General features: G+C 34.8%; 1 protein-coding gene across 2 annotated transcripts; it reads right to left on the bottom strand.

The window, feature by feature from the left end:
* Positions 1–545: 545 nt before the first annotated feature.
* Positions 546–11458, bottom strand: LOC107822828 (hyperosmolality-gated Ca2+ permeable channel 1.2-like). Of its 2 annotated transcripts, none has more exons than XM_016649399.2 (12): positions 11003–11458; positions 9859–10179; positions 9340–9486; positions 8257–8392; positions 7208–7309; positions 6343–6462; positions 6038–6118; positions 4339–4679; positions 3813–4058; positions 2474–2798; positions 1685–1918; positions 546–1166 (listed from the first exon to the last, which is right to left on the bottom strand). In XM_016649399.2, exons 2-12 carry the CDS (start codon positions 10170–10172, stop codon positions 909–911), a joined length of 2304 nt encoding a protein of 767 aa, XP_016504885.1. In that variant the 5' UTR covers positions 10173–10179; positions 11003–11458; the 3' UTR covers positions 546–908. The 2 variants fall into 2 exon arrangements, with proteins under 2 accessions (XP_016504885.1, XP_075106479.1); XM_075250378.1 differs by having other exon boundaries at positions 9859–10338; positions 11003–11433.
* Between the last annotated feature and the right edge of the window lie 5457 nt (positions 11459–16915).

A 16915-nucleotide genomic window follows, 5' to 3' on the forward strand; every position in this document is an offset into this window, starting at 1 on the left:
GACGCGATTGGTGCCCAGAAGTATTCATAATTTTAAATACCACCATATCAATTACTCGTTTGTGACAACGTTAAGTTAATTTTAGACTTTCCTTTTCTTTAGCCATACTGCTTAAAAAAAGATCGGTTATCCATAACCAAGGTTCAATAATTTGCAAATTATATTACGAAAACTTTACTTATAATTTGGGAGGTTATAAAATGCCAATTATGTAATGGCATATTATCTTACCTCATAGATAATTGGATCTGGTGTCACATATTGATCATTTATGATCTGGTGTCACATATTGATCATTTGTATAGCCACTTTCAAATAATAGCCAAAAAATGTATATATTTTGTATATATATACATTATATATGTTATAGGCAAAAATTATACAAATTTTATACACTTTTCCAGCTATCAAATATAAAGTCTTTCGTGCAGCCTAAAAGTTAAAAATGCCCATTGATCTATGCCATAAGTCTTGCTTATTTTATTGAATCATCTACGATTTCAACGATTTAAAAAATAAATAAACAGACCAAAAAAAAAATCAGATTTTGTTTCCTTTTAACTAATCGATTAAAAAAAAAAAACTTCCCCTACAACACTTGTATACAAGATCCTCGTATTAAACAACCACCAAGTGTTAAAAATATGAACATTGTTAAGTGTACAAAACTTCTAATGCTACACCTATTAATTACCTTAAATGATTGAGAGTGGAGTTCTTTACAGTGTTGTTGTACATTCAACTCTTCAATGAACCTCAATGCCAATGGTCCAAGTAAACCATAGCTACAGCCAGCTAGAATATGCCGTGTTAAAGTGACCTCTGTGCCATTGCTAACGTTGAAGCTCCACGGTCGAACTCTCATGCAAAAAGAAGTGAAATATTCCAACCTAACATTCTAAGCTGTTTTAATGTTCATGAATAACTGCATCAGGAAGTGATGGAGACGAGCCAGCGCTGACTTTGCTGGGCACTGGTGTATTTAATCTTGAATGGCGTTTTGTGGGGACAATCACGCTATCAGTCTCCAGTTTGTTCATGAAGTCCTCATCTTCGTCCTCATCGTCACCTTTGAAAACAGGATGCACATAAGCATTTTGAAGGTAGCCTTTCAGATTAAAGTTCGGTTCTCTTGCTTGTTCCAAAGTATCTCTCATCCTTGCTTCCTGAAATCGAGAAGAAGACATTACTCATATAGAAAAAGAAACCTTTGTGTTGAACTAATCTCATAATTTCAACATGAGTTCATTGCTTTATGCACTGACGGCATCACAAAGGTAATTACAAGTAAATCTCTATGCTAAGCATTAATTGATAACCTGGTAAAAATATAACTATCCTAACTATCGGGTAGTGTAAAAATCTGTGTAATGACAGAGTGTATAGGTTAAATCCTCTCAAAATAATTTTAATAGAACCTCTGTTTTGTGACATCTAGCAGAAGCATTCCACGCCCATGTAGTTCATAAAGGAAACTGAAGAGAAACTATAAGCACATGGTGCTCAAGCTCTGTATGCTTGCTAATATCTCTAAAGGCTTCATTCTAGTGGCACAGAAATTGTAACATTCAACCTTAACCTTCTTGAAGAAAACAAAATGGAATGCCGCCAATGTTATTAAAAAAAAGAGCAAATACTATTATAACAGTAGAAACTCTTATTTGCAAGCTGTACTTCTACACACCTGTATAGGATATTTGGTGAAAGCTGGCTCATAACGTCCTTTGCAGAATAAGTGAAATGAGATGGTCAGTACTGGAAGGGCAATCAGGAAAGGGGCTGACTGAGCAGCATGTTTTGTACTTAGCAAGCCCAGTAGAGATAATTGAGAGAAGCACAGAGCAAAAATTATACGTCCATGAACATCTGGCCAGAATGCTGCTGCACTTTCATACTCCTGATTATACACATTTATAATCTGCAAAATCTCAGAAAAGGAATCCATCAGGAAAAAGCAAATTGGAACATGCAAATGTAGCTAATCATAAAAGTTGGTGAGATCTCTAGATAGTAGCATATGCAAGACTGAACAAATTTTACTCGGAGATGTGGGATTGGTCATGGAAAAGTTTCTCAAGCATCAGCAAACTCATCTATAATCCAACATATTCTCAGCTTCATGCAAAACAATGATCATTTATAGAAATTAAGTACACAAACATACCATAGAAGTAGCAAATGAGATGGAAAACACTACAACGATAATAGACTTGCTGAGGTAGACTTGTTAATTATATATGTAGCCTAAGATCACAAGATTCAAAAGTCCTCCTTACTTTCTAAAATTCCGTGCCCAGTCAAAATAAGACACATAAAATGGAACGGTGGGAGTACTTATTATGAGTAGACTCTCATGTGCACGTGATGTTATTGCAATTTCAGTAAGTTTGTAACACTTGAAACCCATATGATGTAAAAGCACCATATAGTCTAACAACTAAACGAATAAAAAAGAAGAAGAGAAAAGACAAACCTGATGACGATATACTACATATGCCAGGCCAAAGAAGACCAAAATGAAGGGAAGCAGAAATGGTGTGACCACAGCATAGACAAGCCCCAATAAGAAATATAATTGTATCTGTGGCTCTCCTGTGTTGAAACCAACACTTCCAGGATCCATTGCCTCTTCTCTATCTTTTTCTGTTTTTACCAAGAAAAAGTTCTTCAAGTGGTAAAATATAAGTGGCTTCAGCCTTAGGATCTCTCCAGCAATACCAGCCCACCCGTCAACCATTATGTAGGTTATGAAGAAAGATGCTTTCATAGGGACTGCGACACCAATTGTTTTAGGGATTCTGCCATAAATAAAGGGAATTTTATTGCATTATGCTCTTTGGCAAAAGGATATGGACGATCAAAGAATTGCCAAACAATGGAAAGCTTGTAATATCACGTAATAGGAATATAGGATAACACTCGGCAATACGAACGTGCACATAAAGAACCAATTATATATTGGCTGGAATCGATAGGACAAGCATTGACACATAATGATGTATTTCCTTGCATTCATAAGACATTATTAAACATGCTAAACTTAATCTCTCGAAGCTATAGGACAACTTAAGGATCCTCTCAAGTGCGAAGAAAACCTTCTCGGAACTGAATACTGTATTCAACACTCATACTGAATTCCCTGTGTCGTACTTTTAGAGCTTTAAATTAACTGAATTTCAGGCATGACATGCTGAACAAGAACGATCTTCTGAATTAGGGTGGGATTTTAGGACAGTAAAAGAGCATAAGTACATGATGGCATGCATGGAGTACAGGAGCATTTTCACAAATAAGGATGAAGCCACTTATTACGAGGAAGCCTAGCCTATATGAATTGTTTCCTTCTCCTTTTTTTCTAATAGGTCATATTAATTGTAGCTGATTCCCTATGCTATAAACACCAGGGCTAACGTTTGTGCACTCTAATTTGATTCATCGGAGTGGACATTCCGGAAAGCTAACATTTGACCTAGGAGATTAACATGTTTAGGATCAATAAGAGAATGACTGTGCTACGTAGTTTCCCTTTAGTTATAGACATCTCTCAGGATAGGTGAAAACAAAGTGTGAGTGGCCTCAGGCTCACTCCTATGTGTTCAAAGATGTTGCTTTACAATTCTGAATAACTGATTAGAGCAGACCTGAAAGCGTAAATCTCTAAGTGGACATCGTTCTACCTGCATCAACGAGAACAATGTCCACGTAGAGAAATACTCTAACTGCATTTCCAAAATTTCCCCGTAGATTCACAAGTTGAAGAAATCAAGACTGATAAGCAAATCTAGTAACATATTTCTGCAGAAACAACGTACTGGTTTGCTGACTGATTGAGAAAGGCATTTAGTTGTTCAAATGCAGCTCCTGCAATTATGTTCCCGAGGAACACATTCACAATAGTGAAGATGTAGTATTTAGATGCAGACTTCCTCTCTAGAGCTGAAATGCTAAGCCAGCCTTCAAATTTGGACATAATCATCAATATAGTCGGCAGAAATATGAGAAAGATCTTCAAAGCAATCCCAGGTAGAAATCCTTGGATGAATGACTTGATGAAAGGTCTGCATGATAGATCAGCAGAATTTTTAGCATAAAAGAGCTGAATTCACTATGCACATACTCACAGTTGTCCTAGCTTCAATGTCAAACAAGTTCCAGTAAGTACTCATAAATACGAAACTACTAGATTTCGTTTTCGAAATTGTTTTGTCACTAAGAGATAAAGAGATTTAAAACACACAAACAAAGGTATCATAGCACCATCAAGTATCATGAGTACAGAAAATACTAAAAATGAGATACAGTGCTCACTTAATAACAAGTATATAATATGTTACTCACTCGTCAATGATAACTTTTAGGAATGGTGCTCTCTTCCTAATCCCCTCAATACTGGCAAGGGTTTGGACAAATGCAATTGGAATCATGAAGAAGAATGTCAGAAAAAAGAAGACAACAGCAATTATGAGCCTCCTAATTGTCAAAGAAACATAGGGAATCGCCAGGTTGTTCCAAAATACATCACGTGGCTCTGGAGCCCATTCTGTTAACCACATGGTTGGATTTCTGGATTGCTGTGTTTGTGCACAAACAGCGGCACCCCACCGTGTTTTGAAGGAGACAAAAGCCGCAGGCATGATAGATTTTGGGTCCTTTCTCACCCTTTGTATCTCTTCAGCTATCTACAAGTAAAGTCAGACCCAAGGCATTAGTAAAATTCGAGCTGATTTATAGTCAACAGCATTAACAAAAAACAGAGAAAATGAATGAGGCAAAAGACAAGAAAAAGAGAATGAGTCATTCTGAATGCAGCAAGGCCTGGTAAATGGAAAGTTATGTCCAATAGGAGGTTTTTTCTAGTAAATAGGGGGGAAATCTAGCGGAGATTCTTCCTATTATAAAGAAGGGAAAATTTCACACAAGAACAACTGGGCTCCCCTACTTTCCAATTTTATAGCCCATATTTCAATTTACAACCAACTAACCCAAAAATAATAGGCTAAGATTCAACATACAACTCCAATAGGTTCTAGAAATTACTATTTAATTTTTAAAAAAGATTGCTCAAGCTTTTAAGTTAATTTTCGAATCAGTAACTGTGACTCAAATATTAGTTCAACAAACCAAATCCATTTGGATGATGAAAATTAGATTTTTAACAAGCTTAAATATGTGGGTTTAAATTCCGAATTTGATTTTGTGAGAAATTTGGAGTGGGTGTTATTTAGACTTATTAGAAATAGTATAAGGAGTTTGTATATAAAATTTGAAGTCATTTAATGGAGATTTGGACTGGTTTTGAACAAGAAGAAGTTCGTCTACGACCACTTGTATAAAGGTGTATAATACAATATAAGATGCATTTATACACTCATATACACTATTATACAAGATTATACATAATCATACAAAATAGTGACTTCGTCTTCTTACTTGCGTCTTTTCTAAAATTTAACTCAAATCTACTCCAAATCACTTCAAATTCAAATTTTGAACTCCTTTTGATATTTTCAATCAATTGGAACAACATCCAATCCAAACAACTAACAAACTCAAAAAATCCTAGTTTCGAAAGCGAAGCTTTGAATGGCCTTCAATGGTGGACTTCCACTCTTTAATTTTCTTACATTGCAACCAGGTGACACAGGGTAAGAACCAGCAATGACGAACGGCCCCTTGAAGCATATGTAGAAGAAGTGAGAAGAAGAAAGAATGAAAGCAATGGTTGTAAGAACACAGACTTAACTCCATAGTTTGTAGAAACAATGGATGTAAGACCACAAATTTTGAATTTGCTAGTGCTTTCAAAATATGTACAATATGAGCTAGGTTAGGTAAAACTTAAAAATATGGGCCATTATGGTGTGAAGTCACGTGTATTTTCTTGTAATTCTAAAGAGATATAACCTATCAATGTTCAGTAGTGCTGAAAGTAATTCATTCTTTATTATCCATGACACTCTAGCTCTGATCCAAGAAGGATAATGAGGTCAAACATGCCTATTCAAAGCTTTTCACAACTTATTGAAGTGGTATCTACCTCTTCTGACAATCTTTCAATTTCAGCAGTCTGATGGTCAATTGCATCTACTTTTTCTCCAAAGCAGCCAAGGAAACCAGTCTGCAAATATGAAGAACAAAAAGAGCATTGAAACACCTTACCCCGTTAAAGGTAGACAAAACCTTGTTAAAAAGGTACTAACTGAGCCTCACAGAATAATTTATGATATCAGAAGTTAGAAATAAAAATCTGTAGGATTTGCGACTCACACAACTACACATGATATCGGAAGTTAGAAATAACAATCTGTAGGATTTGCGACTCACACAACTACACATTCATACCTTCATCATAGGACGTTTTGACTGATTTCTAGAGTACTTAAGCTGGTAATAGTCGAGCCAATTTTGCTTACCCTTCTTCTCCTTCACCAGCTTTGCTAGTTTATTGGCATCATAAACACCCTATAGTAGAATCCAACAATGTTAATAAACATGAATTAGTGTATCAACATAAAAAATAGAGCGTAGGTTACAAAATTGCATATGCCATATAGTAATAGAATATCTTAATTCATCCTAATTGAAATATCAAACATGCCAGTGACTTTTCATATAGGGCGGGGATACTAAACTTTAAGATCATCCTAACAGCACAAAATGAAGCATATAATTGTTCTACAAGGGAGAATAAAAGCCTTGATGCTAATTTTGTTCATTGAATTTTCAATTACTAAAATAGATCATAGTTTTTATGATGACTCATAACTTTCAGAAGGTTTTAAACATAAATATCCTCCCCGGATGATTCGACCTTCTAAAAGTGTGCCCTTTCTAATAGCTTAGACTTATAGATTCCTTGGTCACACATTTCAAAAAGGAGTATATTTAATTTTTAAATAACCGAGAAATCCCCAAGGGCCAGTGGTGCACGGTTCGAAACGGAAGCCTGCCCCTCTGTCCTTCTCCACTTAAATACCATGCTTTTGTTTGTGGCAGGGTTCGAGAACCCATGACGGGCGCCTAACCCACACATCACCCCTTCGCTATTACCACTAGCCCAAAGCCCTAGGGCTCCAACAAGGAGCATATGTTCAACATTGGAAAATATATCACTTTTCTCAAATGTTTAACACCTAAACAGCATCAGATACTTGTCGTTTTTATCAGTAAAACAGCATGATATACTTGTATTCCAGTAAGTGCAAACCTGATGCATGAGATAATGATCTTGATGGTTAACCAGGAAAAAGTGCTCCACACATTCACTAACTGATTCATCGGCATCAGGCGGAACATTCCTAACAAGGACCTGTTGCAATCAATTTTAGTGCAAGAAGTAATGTAGATAAAAGCTGCAGTCACATTGTTCAAGATAGTAGGAACGAAAAATCTAGATGGCACTAGGAAATGAGGTCTCTAATCAATTGTAGGTATACTGCTCTTTTTTTTTTTTTTTTGGGAGAATCCACATACTAGCAGATATGTTCCTCAAGAAAGTTCTCAGAAGGACCTGTGTCAATATCTAAGAATGCTACTATGATTAGCGATCTCCAGAAAAGAGAAAAAAATGACACAAGTAAAATCCGTGCAAATACACTTTTTGTACACTAATGTAAAACTTTAATTGAAAAACCCATGCAAATACACTTACTCTATACTCCCTTCTAACAAATTACCCATACACCATCAACTCTCTTAATAACGAATTAATTAAGATATGAACAAAATGCACCACAAAGCCGCAAAGTTAACACCATCGAGGGGGGAGATAGAAATAGTGAGATCCTCTGCTATTGAGCTGCCTTTCTACTGCTTAATCAAATACATAAAGGAGTATTGTTATGAATATCATTGTAAAAAATGCACCAACATGTTTCGCTTCACCATATAATTCAAAAAGGTAAAAAGCAAATTTTTGTATTCTGTAAACTGCTTTCAGAAAGCTCAAAAGATCTTCGTCCACACATTAGCTAAATCAAACAAACTAGCTTGTGCATATCACAAATCAAGCAAAGGATGAAGATCATAATTATAATAAACAAAATAGATTAAACTATAGAAACTTTGATTACTCTCTTAAGTTCGAACACTTAAGAAGAGGTACCATGCCAGCCTCAATCTCTATATATGAACTTTCGAAAACATTATGCATTTGTATAGTGTTTATGCTTCAATGATTAAATACTCTATCTAGAGAGAAAATTTGTCAATGCTGGAGAATGTTAGACGTTCAATTTCTAAAGTAAGGTGACACACCGTATATTGATCAGGGCGACGTTTTTCAGAGGCGACAAACTGTAACCTCATGGCTGCAACTTTTGCATACTCTGTTTGTAAGACATAGCAGGTCCAGAATGTGAAGGCATAGGCCATAACAATATGAGTCCAAAACCTGCAAGAGTCCAGGTCAAGACGAATTATACCATGGAGTTTTTAATGCAACCCAAAATGTATTGCCATTTACTGGCAGATGATTTTACTTGAATGTGTAGTATGGACTTTTAAGCTAGTATGTAAAATGGTTAACACACTTCAAAGCTGGAATATTAAATATGGACCGCAAACCCACACACGACTGATTCTCAAAACATGTCCACGGCATTCTTGTTCGCAAGTTGCTTGGTGATCCCGCGCAGAAATAAAAACCACTTGAAGCATCAATTGCAACTTTTAATTTATAGCCCAAGCAGAAATCTAAAGGTGATGCAAAAAAAAAAAAAAGGCAGGCTACATATAGCATCATGCTAGCTTAACTAGGAGAATGATTATAAGAAGCTGGCTGAAGAACTTTGACTATTGAAGGGAAAAATAAGAAACAAAACATATCATGCCAAAAGCAAATGTATAGTAATACTATGATGACAGAAGAAATCCTGAACACGCTCTTTCACCAGTCTATAATCTTTAGTATAGGTAGCTGAATAAGGTAAATATGAGAGACGGAAAATAGAAGTATTCATGTGAAGTTATAAGTTGGGCGCTTAAAACATTGGCACAGGAAGACGCCGTCATGCTGTAATAAACAGTAAAATATTGGCAGAAGACCCACTTAGGTATACAGTAAAAACTATACAGAGCATTAGGATAACAACTTGAGATGAGCAACACATCAAAGTCTTCAAATGCTCGAAACTACTCTAATTTAAAGTCATCAAAATAGCTTAGTAAAACATTTAAGATAAAATAATTAATAAATAACTAAGAAAGAGGAAGACATCTAAAAGTTTTCAAGGCTTAAGATCTACATCCCAAGAAGACTAAATATCGATAAAACAATTTCGTAATGGCAAATCCACTGCATCAAAATTTTCAAACGCTTTGAAAGATAAATCTCCAAACCTGAGTGATCCAAGTGGAATGTTTGAAATAGAAAGCTTATCAATGTCACTGTAAGTAAAGTTGGACTTTGCCAGAGTGCTATTTGTCCAATTTACAGGTACCAGGATAGCCCATGCAAGCAATGTTATAGGAACAAAGATTTTCAGCCTGCAGAAATCAAGAAACAGCAAATATCATATAGACCGTCCAGCTTCTCACAGTAGACCAAAACCAGCAAAGGCAATACACTTTAGTAGGAAAACAGTGGAGCTTGAAAGTATACAGCATTGAAATTGCTATTAGGCTGATTTTTTTTCCTGTTTCTGTCGTCAACGTCGCTTGGGATTGAGGCATATTTGACTGTAAGGATCCTCCTCGTCCTTTCTTTTAAAGAGATGAAAAAGATATTACTTTAAGAAAGTGACTCACATATTTATCTTGATTGACAGCGTGGTAATTAAGCAATGGTACAGATATGATAACGCAAGACAAATTGCTTTATGACTCCAAAAAGTGATATCAATAATTAGAAAGACATACCCTAGCAAGTATATCCGCAAATAAACGGCAGAGTCCAACCCCGCATGGTCAATAAGCTCAGGTTCGGGCATTTTTAGTGCATCTGGTATCCAGTTCAGGAACCTTATATACGCCCTCCAATCAACATTAACAAATTTTGTGACAAATGCCCCAGAGTGGGTTGGGCTGTGCCTTAACCCCTTAAGATACCATTTGGGGAAATAAACTCTGTCATTGAATGGTTGGAGCCGCAGAATTGCAAATGCCACAAGAAAAATCAATGCAGATATAATATTTATTGCTGCTGAAAGGCCTATATCTTGAAGTGTCGCCATCTAGTATCTGTAAACAGAAGGTCATGTTAATCTACAAGGAAAACATACACTTCCAGGTCTTCCATCGGCTTCCTGCCCTCCCAAAGGAAATTAAGACCCACGAGAAAGAACAATCGGAATAAATCTAAACCCGCTATGAAACACAATTACAGAAGGTTCTGCCAGTCTGCACCAAACAAATTTATACTAGTATCAACATGTACGGACAAAGATAAATACTTCTCAAGAAGACAAGCTTGGCAGGTATGCAGTCAATGGCGAAGCAAACAATAGACTATACATGCATGTACACATCTAGGTGAAAAAATACCATATAATTGATAAGAGAACTAAGGGAAACTACAATTAACTCTGAGAATCTGAAGGGAAAAAAAGGATCTTTTTAACAGTCAGAATTCACAAAAGATCAACACAATTCAGAGCTTGAGAAAGACATGAAATCTCATACACATTCAGAAAACTACTTACTTCTCAACTGGAATTAAGCAAAAGTAAAATCCCACATGATGAATGCTTCATGAAACAAAAAGACAATAAAAAAAAGGAAAAAAAAAAAGGAAAGGATACAAAGTTTCCTCCTGATATCAATAGTTAATAAAACCCCATTCTCTAATGAAATAAAAGCACTTTAAATTCATCAAAAATAACCTTTCTTATGCACATATTATGTTAATAAGAACCCATTCAGAAGCACTTTAAATTCATAAAAGCTAACCCTTTCATGAACATAAGTCCTAACATCAAGACTTAATAAAACCCCATTCTTTCTTGAAATAAAAACATTTGATAAAACAGTTAAATTCATGAAAGCCAAAAAAAAAAAATCATACTCTTCTTAGTTGTAACAGTTGCTGATCTGAGAGAGTAAGAATTACTTCAGAGCTCCATCAAAGCCAAAAGAAATGGCCTTTTTCACTTTCTTTCTCCTGCTTTAACTAAATTCCAAGCGAAATAACTCTAAAATAAAACTAAAACCCACCAAGCCACAATTATGTAATGCAGCTTTTCTCGCACTATTTTGGATAATATGAAAATTTATACACTATAAAAGGAAATTATGCAAGAAAAAGAAAAAAAGGGCAAGTTCTTTTTTCCCCCAGAAATCCACCCACCAAGCAAAATAATATATGTAGTAATATAGATATTTTCTTGCACTGTTCTGGATAATATGTAAGGAACTTTTTACACTATGATTTGGAAAAATATGGAAGGAAAATTGAAGCTTTATTTGCCCAGAAAATTCAAGTACTGTGTTAGGATCAGATAGAAGATGAAAGCAAATGTATTTTTCAACACAGTGACACTTTTGAAGGGGCGTGATGTTGACGTTTTTTTTCTGTGGAAAGCAAATCGATCTTCTATTATTATCTGGAGTAAATAAAATAAATATTTAATACTGGAATAATTTTTTTTATTTATTGAGTTGTGAAATTAAGAGTTCTTACTTACTTTAGGTGTCGGCAAAAGACCACGTGGGTATAACGGCTACTTCTTTGCCCGGACCCCGTTATATCTTATATTAAGTTGAGCCCCTAATGTTTTGAAAATTACATAGAAAAGACTTTTTGATTTCTCACCCGATGATCAATACTCGTTTTGGGAATGAAGTCGTGCAAAAAATTCTTACTACGAAGGGAAAATGCTCCGTGTCGGTGACTCATTACTAGACAACAACAATAACGACCCAGTATAGTCTTACAAGCAGGGTTTGGGGAGGGTAGTGTGTACGCAGACCTTACCTCTACCCGGATGGGGTAGAGAGTCTGTTTTCGATAAACCTTCGGCTCAAGAAGACGAAAAGACAAAAAGAAAAAATATATCAGTACCAACATGGAAATAATAACAACACAAGAACCAGTGAATAGATGAAAGACAGAGATAATGACCAGTAAATAATGCCCGGCACTATGAAAACGAATGAGTAGTGTAAACACAGCACCGACTCATTACTAGAGCGGATCCATAATTTGAACTTTTGTGAGTTTAGATTTATAATTCTACCACATTCTATTTAATTTAATGAGTTCAAAATTTATTATTTATACAAATTTAATGATTTTTTTGAAAAAAATATAAGATATAACCGAAACATATGAGTTCCGATGAACCTATAGCCTCTTCAATGGATATGCCCGGCACCGTAGTACTTAGCACAAAATATAAATGACTTCTTCTATTGTTTACTAACATATAACTCACACCTTTCCAGTAATTTTATGTAATAAGAATAAATTGTATGTTTGTGATTTACATATGATACAGATGAACTTATCTCTTATGGATTATTTAAAAAAAGAATGAAAGGATTTGAAGGTCGAAGGTCAAAACATTTTAATATTCGATATCAAATTGAATATTTATTTTTTATTTCTTTAAAAAAAACTTTGCATAATTATAAATTAAACTAGATAACATGGAATAACAATCTTTTAATTTTTAAAATACTTAGAAAATATATGAAAAATAATGATCGAGTAAAAGAAGTTTGATTTTTCAAATAGTACCTAGGGTTTAAGCTTATATCATAAAAATGGGCAGCCCCGTGCACTAAGCTCTCATTATGTGCAGGATCCGGGGAAGGACTGGACCACAAGAGTCTATTGTACACAGCCTTACCCTGCATTTCTGCAAGAGGCTGTTTCCTCGGCTTGAACCCGTGACCTCTTGGTCACATGACAACAACTTTACCAGTTATGTCAAGGCTCCCCTCTATGCTTATATCATAGTAAAAAAATAAATTGAAGTGAGAATATTTATTCTTTAAAAGTAAATTAAATAAAACTAGTATTATGTATTCATTTTGATTTGATGTAAATATCTTGATATTGGAAGTACAATACCTTGTTAGGTTGTTCTTCCTTCTCTCTATCCTTAGCCTCCTCCGACCTCCCCTTCCTAGCTTCCTGGGAAAAAAGAAAACCTTGTCTTTCATTGTTTACCTTTATTCCTTTTTGTTTTTAATTTTCTTCATCCTTGGAAGTGTAAAATTATTACTATTATTTAAAAATGTGAATACAACGCAGTGCTAAATGCATGATTTAACGTGCATACAATGGCAGTAAAAATGTGCATTGTGCGCAAAGGGGCAATCTGTTTATTTGCGTATTACGATATTTTTTAATATAAATAAAACTTGAAATAAGAACTCATGTATTATATAGAAGAAGCATATGATCTGTTAAGACCAGAAAAGTACTGTACAATGTATTTAAACACTGGAAAAGTCACATAAAGAACTTCTTTGTGCGTAGTTAAATTTCGAGATTGGATATTTAACCTGTTCTAGATACAATCACAAAAGTTTTTTTTTTCCGGTGTACTTGATTCGATGTCTTCCATAAACAACATAAATAGAAACATATTTGAGTGAGAAAAAGTTTACTTAAAAATTCATATATGGTTATATAAATTCTGCAGTAAATTAGTCCACATTAATTTTTTCTACGTAGCGTAACCGTAGTAAAATTGACTAATTAATTACTAAATAATTAAAAACTTGACTAAGCTTTTACCAGTCAAGTATCCACCACTAAAACTTTTAATGATTCAATGATATATAAGAAATTGTTTGGAATACCATAGAGCTTCTGACAAATATGAAAAATTGGCAGATATTATCTCACATTAAACTTGTGTTTTGCGAAAAAAAAAATAATGATAAGTCAGAAACGAGATTTGGAGTCTTCCAGGGCGTGCCGACATGTCACCGCCTTTTTATTGTTTTTATTGAACTAGAATAATGCAACATTTTATGTTGTTAGCATATATCTTTTTTTAATAAATAATCATCCGACACACGGAATTGGTAATTCCATTATTTCGTATTCGGGCTGTGTAAGTTTACTGAAAAATAATTATATTTATAAAAGTTTTCTGTTTTTCAAATTCGATCTACGATTTTTTATTAATAATTGAGGAATATTATTTATCTCTCGCCACATTATTTGATGGTAAGTTGGTAGAATATCAATTTTTAAGATCACCTTAGAGTTACTAATTATACGTGTATATTCGGAATCTCAGCAAAAGAATATTTTCACAGCTTGCGTGGGACTGAAATGAAAATAGAGGTGAATTAATAGGATAAATAAATAAATTGTATCAAACAATTGCAGTTGAACATCCAATGCTCGTGGATTCTTGTTTGGTGAACGGTGTGGCAGTTGGAGTTTTGGACTTTTCTGTTATTTGTGAAAAAAACCATGGTTCGATCTCTCGCGTCAATTGTGTGTTCTAACCGTGGTTAGTCATAAAGAGGATGCCCTCCATGAAAAGTTTCAATTATTCTACTTTTTCTCTAAAGGAAAATATTCCACTACTTAGGTGTGTTTGGTATAACGGAAAATGTTTTCCAAGAAAATATTTTTTTGGAAAATAAATAGTAATTTTATTTATTTTTCGGTGTTTAGTATGCAAATTAAAGAAAATGACTTCTCAAGAGTATTCATAAATTATTTAGATATAATAAACATGAAGCTATAAACTTTCAAATCAACAACCTTCCGAACCCACAAATTTCATAAACTTTCGAACCGCTAAACTTTCGAAATCGCGGAATTTCGAACCCATAAACTTTATAATTGCTAAACCCATAAACTTCCAAACACATAAACCTCCGAACTCATAACTTTGGAACTTGTAAAATTTTGAATCTTTAAACCGATAAATAAGAAAACTAAAACTGAAAAATATATTTAAAAAATATTTTTTTACGAGGGGAGTGGGTGGATGGTGCAGAAAAACTAAAAAACAGAAATTTAAAATTACAAAAAAAAGGTAATTTTTTTTTTGCGAGAGGTGGGGTGGGGTGGGGTGGAGGGGTAAGTAGGGTGGGTGGTAACGGAAAAACTGAAATTTGAAAAAAAAGAGCCTTTTTTGGAGAGAGGGGTGGGGTGGATTGGTGAGGGTGAGGAAGGTTGAGAAGGAGTTTTGGAAAATATTTTTCTTTCTCTTGATAAGGAAAATATTTTTCTCCAATTGGAGGAAAATGAGTTCATAAAGAAAATATTTTCCAAAACATTTAAGTCAATCAAACATGAAAAAATTGAAAAACATTTTCCGAAAAATATTTTCCTTCGTACCAAACACACCCTTAAACTCGGAAATTTGATGATTTCCTTGGTATATTGTTCCCATTATCTTATCTTAGAAAACTATTAAAGAATATAATATATTTTTTGGCATCTTAATTTTGCATGTTAGTTATAGTTGGTCAACAATAATCTAACTGTTTTATACTTCTTCATTACAATTAAGTTGTATTGAGAACACGTTTCATCTCAAGTAATATTATAATATCGTGTATCTAAACCAAATATGACATTTATTGGGATTTATTTTGCTTTCTAAAACTTACACTTATTAGTAGGGGCAGATATTTTCATTTATAAATAATGAATATTACTCTGATGCCCCAAAAGATGTTACATTCAATTAAGAAACAAATGTAATGAGAAATAATATAGTTGTTTACCTCGAGAATACGAGTAATAATTAAATTTGATTTGTGGTTTTAAAGATATGTGATTTAGTTCAATACCAATTAATAACCAAGAAATATGAAGTAGGAATGAAAGAAATAAGTGAACCAAACAAATGTTACTCAGCAGTTGTGACCTCGAGTCTAGTAGCCTCGAGATGAAGTAAGAGCAATAAAGTAAGAACGATAAATGTAAAGGGTGATTCTAATGAACAGTAAGAGAGAAAAATGGGATAGTATATTGTTTGCCAATGATTAGATGGTCTTCACAAATGATTGGGGTCCCCTTTATATATGAGGGGAGCCCTAAATAAGGTACATTTTCATTTACAGTAAGGAATCTTATTTGGACAGTTGTATAACCGTCTGGTACGAATTTGTACTAATTCGTACGAATCTATTCCGGAATTTACGCCATGATATTGGGGACGTGGCGAGAATCTTGTCCTTCTGTAACAAACTCACAACGACACTATTCTCGGAGTCGGTCATGATTGGCTCTGATGTTCCTCGTGTACTTCGATCCTCGGGCATTGCATTTTGTCTTTGAGCTCGAGTCTGGCTCATCGAGCTCGAACTCGACCTTACCTGAACTCGGGCTTAAAGCAACTTCTCGAGCCTGGGAAATCGGGCATACCTGATTTTGACCGCATACAGATAGTCCCCGCATTTCATAAAATAAAATAATAAGAAACTGTTTGATTCTCGATCCTTCAATGCCTCGATCATGGTGTCAATATTGTGATATCAGCGACTGAAGTGACTGAAGGGTCGTGTCTGCACAGTTTTCCATGGCCATTAATTGGAGGAGGCTGACGGTCGGCTACTTGGCTTCCCTAACACGCTTAAGTGTCCCTTATAAATAGACCAACTTCATCATTTTACAAACTTTACTTCTCTAATCGTTTTCAAAATCTCATTAGCTCCTTCAACCTCTCTGAGTTCATCCTTCTCTTTAGTTTTCCTTTACTTCATCATCAACCCTTTCTCTTTGAATTTCTACACCACAATGGCTAAAACATCTAAAACTGTTCCCTAAAAAGAAAAAGCCTCTTCGTCATCACGGCCGTCCAGAAGTAAACTGGTGGTGCCTCCTCACATCGAGGAGTGCATTCTCCTATCATGCAAAATAACATCCGATTTCAAGATTGATAAACCTGCGTCGACACCAGGCCGATGGGAGCCCATGTGCCGATACATCTGTTTGATAACCAAAGATGAGCTCGAGCAAGTGTAAAAGGACTGCAACTGGGAGAACAAGGAC

The sequence above is a fragment of the Nicotiana tabacum genome, chromosome 3, assembly GCF_000715075.1.
Source record: "Nicotiana tabacum cultivar K326 chromosome 3, ASM71507v2, whole genome shotgun sequence".
Classification (NCBI taxonomy): Eukaryota; Viridiplantae; Streptophyta; class Magnoliopsida; order Solanales; family Solanaceae; genus Nicotiana; species Nicotiana tabacum.

Bases quoted from the DNA above. Each gene is read 5' to 3' on its own strand.
- LOC107822828 (XM_016649399.2), bottom strand. From the start codon at position 10,172: ATGGCGACACTTCAAGATATAGGCCTTTCAGCAGCAATAAATATTATA. The intron at 6,119-6,342 runs GTATGAATGTGT...TCATATTTGCAG, and splicing joins CAAAACGTCCTATGATGAAG to ACTGGTTTCCTTGGCTGCTT. The intron at 4,059-4,338 runs GTGAGTAACATA...TCTATCATGCAG, and splicing joins CTAAAAGTTATCATTGACGA to ACCTTTCATCAAGTCATTCA.